The 7,992-nt window shown below is 37.5% G+C and overlaps 2 protein-coding genes across 2 annotated transcripts; one reads left to right on the top strand and one right to left on the bottom strand.

Annotated features, from left to right (window-relative positions):
* Positions 1 to 1,147: 1,147 nt before the first annotated feature.
* On the top strand, positions 1,148 to 3,030 carry LOC144562590 (uncharacterized). The gene is made up of 5 exons (XM_078311781.1): positions 1,148 to 1,329; positions 1,426 to 1,533; positions 1,972 to 2,139; positions 2,224 to 2,337; positions 2,755 to 3,030. Exons 1-5 carry the CDS (start codon positions 1,228 to 1,230, stop codon positions 2,794 to 2,796), a joined length of 534 nt encoding a protein of 177 aa, XP_078167907.1. The 5' UTR covers positions 1,148 to 1,227; the 3' UTR covers positions 2,797 to 3,030.
* Positions 3,031 to 3,698: 668 nt separating this feature from the next.
* Positions 3,699 to 7,992, bottom strand: LOC144562589 (vesicle transport v-SNARE 11-like). The gene is made up of 6 exons (XM_078311780.1): positions 7,744 to 7,992; positions 7,468 to 7,609; positions 7,268 to 7,326; positions 5,824 to 6,012; positions 4,211 to 4,381; positions 3,699 to 4,060 (listed from the first exon to the last, which is right to left on the bottom strand). Exons 2-6 carry the CDS (start codon positions 7,559 to 7,561, stop codon positions 3,908 to 3,910), a joined length of 666 nt encoding a protein of 221 aa, XP_078167906.1. The 5' UTR covers positions 7,562 to 7,609; positions 7,744 to 7,992; the 3' UTR covers positions 3,699 to 3,907.

Raw genomic sequence — 7,992 nt, 5'->3', positions numbered from 1 at the left:
TGTACTTTTACAGTGTGATGACATCTGCAATTGATTTATTTCATCTTTTGGAAGCTGTTGATATGGATCTGGTTCTCATGTATCCAGTCAAGACAATTTTTTTTATAATGATTAGACATCTTTATTATACTTGAGATTTGATGCTTTTAGAGTTTGTTAAATGTTACTAAAGCTGCTTTAATGAATTCTCTTTTAGTGCACAATGCACTGGCTGGTCTATTTTTCTGTTCAAATTGTCTGATAGACCCGATTCCAGACGACTTAATTGGCCAATGATATCTGATTAATAGAGTTTGGATTGCAATAAGCATTGTAAAATTTAGGAGCACACTTACATTGATACACAAAGTGAAGATCTTGGTTTCTCAGGACCAATTTTTCCTGATCGATCATCATCAACTAACTGAAATGCAAATAATTTGCCAATTTTCCCACAAAAAATCTGAAAAAAGAAAGAAAGGGAAAAATGGTTGACAATCATCTTACCGAGTGATGGAAAACAACACCTAATTTGGTAAATCACCAAAATTGTTGCCAAAATCCGCATAGTTGTTCGAACGGAAAGAAGGAAATTAGAATTCATCACTGCCTTAACCAACTTGTAGCAGGCGGCCATGCGTAACAGAGGAGAGAGATGATTTTGAAGAGAGAAGATGGAAAAATGGAGAAAGTAAAAAAAAAATAGAGACTGTTTAATCGGCAATCGGCAATATATTAGAACACTACTGCTCGATATAGGTTTAATTTCGTTTAAAAATGGAAAAATAGATGATTTAATAAGACTTTAAAATTAAAAACAATATATTAGAACACTACTGCTCGATATAGGTTTAATTTCGTTTACTTTCAGGTTATGGATGAAAAGAATCGAGAATCGGCAATCGGCAATCGGCAATCGGCAAGCCTGTTTAATCAATCTGGTTAATCTGGTTTCTCTTTTTGACCCTTTACGGACTTGTCCCAATTCAGTTCAGTGTAATACCTGAGTGCTTACAATTAGATCTAAATCATCCGTTTTAACTTGGCACGGATCTTGAAAGAGACCACTATATCTAAATAGGTACCGAATTTCAATCGCTCGGCTGGGAGTTAATCTAAACTAATTGTACTCATTCAGGTACCTGGGAGCATACGGATTCTCTTCTTGGACGGTTGAACCAAAGCTCGTGCATTATTGCGGGTCATTTGACAAAGAAAAAAGAACAGAAAAAAAACCGAGAACCAGCAATGGTGTACTACGCCCTTGAATTTTCGGCGGAGCTTGACGGACTAACAAATCTCCAGCCACGTGGCGGTTGCGACGATCCCAATTTTACTTACTACTTCAAGGTATCTGATGGTGCGATTTTTTTATTTTTAATCGATTCAATTTTCTCGTGTCTTTTTCCTACTCACCCCGATTTTCTCTGTCTGATCGTGGAACAGCTCAAATGCGAGAATTGTGGTGAGATTAGCCAGAAACCGACTTGGTTGGCGTTGTCCGAAGAAGTGCCTCTCCCACATGGAAGAGGAACTGCAAATTTGGTTCAGAAGGTTTATTGAACTTTATTTGGAGAAAATCCTGTTACAGTTTTTACTTTACCTTTGTGTTTAGTGGCAAAAAGGGGGTTGTTTTCGTTAATAATTTTTGTGCTGAAGCCTCATATGTTCATGACCACGATTTGGGCTATAAATTTAAGAACTAGTGTATCCTTCTTAGTTTTTTAGGTTCTTTCGAGGTAAAATTGACTAATTTTTAAGTGAGTTACACCGTTTTAGTTTAATAATTTCATTCAGGTTACTGAGATTAATGAGATTTTTTTTTTCATTTTTCTTTTATCCAATACCTATTCATGTAACATTTATGCTAGTAAATTGATCTAGTCTGTAGGCTGATCCTTGTCTCTTAGTTTTATAAATGTTCACTTGGCAGATTATTATCTTTGTTTAATATGAACAAATTAATTTGATTTTTGTTTTATATTCTGTTAGTGCAAGTTGTGCAGCAGAGATGGAACAATACAGATGATACCTGGGCAGGGAAAACCATTGACGGAAATTCAGGGGCAGAGTGATCTTTACACACGCCTCATGATCTTCGACTGCCGAGGTTTTGAACCTGTTGAGTTCTCCTTCGCTGATGGCTGGATGGCTGAATCTGTATATTTCCCTAGTCTTTCAGTTCAAATTTGTTTTGTTTTACTCTTTGCATATGATTGCAATTATTTGTTTATGTTTTCTCAGAAGAACGGTGAGACGACATTTGAGATGGATTTGTCAGAAGGGGAGTTTTGTGATTATGACGAGAAGTCGGAGTGCCCTGTTGGCGTTTCCAATCTCAAGTCTGTCTTCAAAGTGGTACGACTTTTAATTAACTGTATCTGTCCCGCTCAGTACCCAGTATGTACAAAATGGTATTACTAGGGTGGAAATCGGTCGAATGATTTCTGTATTCCTTCAAGTACCAATCAATTAATATTTTGCAAATGACTGTGATACAGAAATTGTGGCATTATTGGTTAAGGCCGACTCGTGACTGGTATCTTACATAAATCAAACATTGTTTGTATACTTTGTTTCTGCTATCGTTCTCTTTTCCTCCACAAATGTGTTTTTGGGGTTCCTTAATTGAACTTACCAATCTATTTTTTTCATTTATTTTAAGTAATTCATTCATGTTAGTGTACATGCAATGTTAAACAAAGATACAACTACAGCTCTACAAGGAGATACAAATTATTAATTTTTATATTATTGTTTACTTGTTATTTATAGGTGAAGAAGTCGGGAGATGGTGCCCGGGCAGTTTATAGGTGAAGGAAGGCTTCCCACAATTCAACAAAAGGGAAGGAACAAACTATACCTGACCAAGCATTTCATGCATACTTTCTATTTTCCTGTGATTGAACCACTACTACCAGTTCCTCACTTTCTTTGTTGAAATGCCTGTATGATGAATGATGAAGAAAACACTGTATTGATGCAATGTTTTGGAATTGTCTCTGACTGTTTGCTTTTAATGAGATTTTGCATCAGCAATTATATTTTCTTAATCACATGGTCACTTTCTATGTTTTGGAATTGTCTCTCACCTCTCTTGTAATTAAGTGAAGGTATCTATTGGGTTCTCTATATTTTGCCTTTGCACTTGTCTCACCTAAATTTGTAATGTATGATGATGATTAGCTTTAATAGCGTGTTTCCTACATTATTGAACTTTTTAGTGCAATCCTATTTTCTCCAGATCATCCAATTTGTGATACGCGGTGAGTTCTTGAATGATCGACATGTTGCCAGAATTTTTGTAGCAGATATGGAGCCATTTGTGGTGCTTTGTCTGGAAATAAAATCAAAGCTTAAAAGTTATAAAGGATGAGATAGAACCTGTGCAGGGGGGCAATCAACGTGTCACCTACAAATTGTGCGTGTTTATGGCCACTTTGGGTTCAAGTTTGCTTCAGAATAGTGAATACAGTTTTGGTATTGTGTCCAGACTCCAGTGCGAGACAGCAAGAGTATGCTATATCCAATTTTCTAAATTTATGTGCTCAATATTGTCAGATTCACTCGGTATTCTTTTCTAAATTTATGTGCTCAATAATATAGATGTTACGATAAATAATTTTGTTTTGAGGAAGTAGTCATGGCAGGAGTTGATTATAAATATGAAAAGGTCCCCTCAAATAAATGAAATACCAAATATATGTAAGAGATGGTTATTTAAACAGCTCAAATACACAATGTTTTTTTTAGGGAGTTTGTCTTAAATGACCCCCTCGAGGTTTACATGTAGAAAACAAGTAATGAAATAATCCAGTTAAAAAGGAAAACCAATATACACAGCACTCTTCCAACTCAGATAAACACAAAGAAAATCGTAAAAAGCACTTTATAGGTCTTACAATCAAAGCAAACCACAAGTTTTTCCTCAATGAAAGAACTTGAAATAAAGAATGATTAGGATGGCTATAATGAGAGCAACGATGATACCACCAATAATCCATTTGTTTTTGTCCATTCTCTTTGACATGGCAGCAAGTATCCTCTTGCTTTTTCCTACGTTATCATCAACCCCATGAAGCTACAAATATTATCCAGTAACCACTGATCAGTCATTGTTCAATCTTTGCGCATGACCAAATTTTTTATAGAATTGAGGAAAGAATAAAAATTAAAGTAGCAGTTAAACAGAGAGAGAGAGAGAGAGAGATGAAAGAGTAAGAAGGCATACATTGCTGTGCGCATGGAGGAGAGATTGCCTCTGTTGGTGGAGGTCTTGAAGAATAGACACTCCAAGATCCTCGGTCTCAAGCATTGTTCTTCTACTCTCCCTTATTCTATCAGTTGACTGCCCCAACCTCTCAGTTGTCATTAAAAGCCTCGATCTCTGATCTTGTGATGCCTACATTTTTTTTCATCACAGAAAATACATTTAATCTATAGAAAATAATATCCATACATAATGGAAACAGTTTTTGCCGGTAAAGTTGTCCTCATCATGATGGTTGGTGCCGCTACTGAAGGATTAAATGCAAAAGTTGGGCTTTCCATATTAATGATTTTTTTTTCTTCTTTTTTTGAAGTAGCAGGCAATATGCCTACTATAATTTTCATTAGAAAAAAAGAGCTACGAGAAAAGAAAAAAGCAGAAGTAAATTAGAAACGAAGAAAAAAAAAAAGAATTGAGATGGAAAATACAAGCACACAATAAATGTCCCAAGAAATCCTAATTAAACTGAAAGACGGAAGCAGTTTCCAGTAGATGGGTTCACTCATAAGTCATAATTGTCAATGGCATGCCAGAACTGTCAAATTTGAGAAACTACTGCAGTGCTTCTGGCGAATTCAGATCCTCCCTGGTACCGTAATAGGGAATCTTTTAAAATTACTGGATCTGGACCGTTCTTTTTAACTTGACACGAATCACAAAGCCCAATAATACTGTCCCCCTGCGCTAGCCCGAATCCCAAAGCGGTTGGGAGTTAATCTCAAACCGTAAAGTGAAGGGAATCTTTTACAGTAATGGAGAGGACACTTGTTCGCTTCTGGCAGGGGGTGATAAAAGAGCCCGATGAGAGAATCAAAGAAGAGACAAACCCTAGATCTGCAATGTCATAAATGGGAGGACCCTTGATTCGAGGTGGTGCTCACGAGCTGTGTATTGGGTTTGAAACATGTGAGGCTGGTATTAGGGTTTAGGCTAACACCAGAAGCTGTGTTGCCAAGTAATTGCATGAGGAGAGCATCAGCTTGAGGCTAAGGTTGTGGTTTCATGCAACTATTTAGTAGGATTTTGGGGGGAGGGCGTGGTAGTAGGACGTGATGGGTGAGGTATGGTGAATTCAAGAGCATAATGTAAGATGTGCTATGGAGGGATGCTAGGAGGGTAGGAGCAAGGGCAGGTAACAGTAGGTGCAGTGCCATTGCCGTAAAAGCGGATGATGGTGGCTAAGGCCAATTAGGACTAGGGTTTTGAGTGGTGGCTTGAGGACAGGAGTATGGGTCAGTTTGGAGGGATGGAACTACCGTAAAAACTGCGACTGTGGCCGGAGGCTAATTAAATTTGTGTGGGTATTAGGTTCAGTGGTTAACTAGTTAAAACATTGCTTGCTTAGTGTAGGTTTGAGTAAGCAAAAGTGGATACATGCAAGGTCCAATAAAATAATGAAATTCATATTTCCCAAACATATTATCTTATCTTCAAGTACCAGCAGCATACCAATGAAAAAACAGGTAACAGATTTTCTTAATTGTTTTTTTTTTTTCAATTAATAATAGAAAGTTAAAGAATGTGAAATGAAAAATATAAAAAATGGCATTCTGAAGAGAGGTTTATTAATGTACCGCCAAAGTATCTGACATTCCAGATTCCAACAAATCCTCTCTTGCACCTGGCTTGGGGACAACAGTAGAGATGCGTTTAAGCTCGCTTTTCAAATTGTTCAGGTCAGATTTGTACTCTCTAAGCTTTGCCAATAGGCCAGCTCTAACACTTGGTTGAAGGCTTCTTGCCTCCAGGTCCATTTTCCTGATCTGTATTTTACAAAACAAATCTTAATCTTTTCAAATGTTTAACATATTTTCATGTCCAGTCAAATGCAAGCAAAGATAATTTGAAATTAGTATAGTAGCTCTCAGGAGGTATGATCTGCAACATGAGTGATCTTAATCAAAGTAACCAAATAAAGTTAAATCAGATTCAGTTTCCTGGGTGTGCTCTAAATTTTTTCTTTTTTTTATGGTCAGTGGCTTTAAGTGCCAACTAACAATTCCATTGATTAAAAAAAAACGAACTTACAACTAGTCAAATGACTCTAAACCTATATCCACTCTTTATTCTCACAAAATCCTCCAAACTACTCTAAATAACTCTAATCTCACTTATATACACTCGTAATTACCCTATTACATTTCCCTATCGCTCTCTACGACCGGATCCGCTTTTTCGACCACCGGTGCGCTACGACGACCGGTTCTACTCACCCGTGCTCCAATCGAGATGGCTACGACTCAACGCTCCGACCTCCGACGATACCGCACTCTCGGCTCCGGTTCCTCCCCTCTCTCTCATTCTCCTCTCCTCTCAAGGTAGAGGCGAGAGAGAGAGGAGGCACTTTGTCAGAAGAGAAGCCTAGAAGAAGTGACAGAGGAGTGGATTGAAAGTAGAGGTGTGTTGGAAGAGGAGAGGAGAGGTGGCTGCCTAGGGAGCTCTTTTCTTTTTTCGCTCTTTCTTTTCCTGGAGTCCTAAATACAATTATGCTCTAAAATTTTACACAGGTCATAATTTGGTAACTCAACTATGATTAATACTCCCTCTTACTGAACTTCTATTTTCTTCAAAGAAGCAAGAAATTAACTTCTCTTCATTTCTCTCCATTACTCTGTGACTCTTTCTCCCCCCCCCCCCCCCCCCCCCCCCCCCCCCCCCCGCTCCCCTTCCCACTCCCTTTACCTCTAACTCTTTCTATTCTCCTTGTCAGCTTTCCAGCAAGCACCTTAATTTCTCTACCCCCTCTCACTTTTCCATCAGATGTTAACCGAGAAATGGGAACGAGAGAGATGAGGATAACAAAAAAAGGGTACATTTGCATATTTTACAAATAAAGGAACTTGACTTGCTCAAAAAATAAAAGATGAGCAACCGAGGAGAATAAAAAGTTCAGCAAACAATCCTTCAGGTTTGACGAAATTTTAGTTATGATCAAAACCTAGGGTCGAATTCAGAATGATTGTGAGTCAACATAATTCCAAATAACTTGAAATAGAAACTCGTTAAAGAGGTTATTACCAATGATTCAGCATCGTCAAGTCCTGATTTAATTTCATTGACCTTTTGCTTCTTTTGCTCTGCTCAATCAAGCAAACATCATTTCAATAGGTGCAAAATTCAAATATGAATTCTTTATCAAAAAAAAAAAAAATCAAATATGAATTCGTATCGAAAAAAAATCATTAATGGAGATTCAAGCTACACACAATTCCCCTTACCTCCTTGAAGAGCGGCAGCAGTTGTGCATTTGCGCGACAGAGAGGCGGAGATCTCGCAGTACTGGCGCTCGTACCTTTCAAATACCTCGCTCATCTTCCTCGCTTATATTGAATTTACTTAGATCTTAATATCGGAGGGAAACTAGATCGAAAAAAAATAGAATCAGATTAATTGTACAAATTTCATCGAGGTATCAAGACCTCACCGGATAAAATAACTATGAAACAAAAATTAGAGAAAACTTGAGACATTAAAAAGCGAGAAGGTATTCTTACGGTTCGTTGTACGATCGGAGGAAAAGTAGGGAGATGGACGAAGGCTTCTAGAAAGGACGAGAGCGAGATTGTGAATTTGTCGGAGAAGGAAGAAGAGGATGAACAAAATTGACAAATTAAAACCACGAACATGTTTCTACGAAAATTTGACAAATATTTTTAAGAAACTTCGTGTGCGTCCCTGTAATGTTTTATTTATAAATCTGGTCCTCCGAAAGAACAAAAATTCCCGAATTGTAAAATGGAGAA

Source organism: Carex rostrata, chromosome 12 (genome assembly GCF_964058835.1).
Source record: "Carex rostrata chromosome 12, lpCarRost1.2, whole genome shotgun sequence".
Classification (NCBI taxonomy): Eukaryota; Viridiplantae; Streptophyta; class Magnoliopsida; order Poales; family Cyperaceae; genus Carex; species Carex rostrata.
Note: the sequence above shows the minus strand (reverse complement) of the source record. Positions and strands in the feature narration are given on the sequence as shown.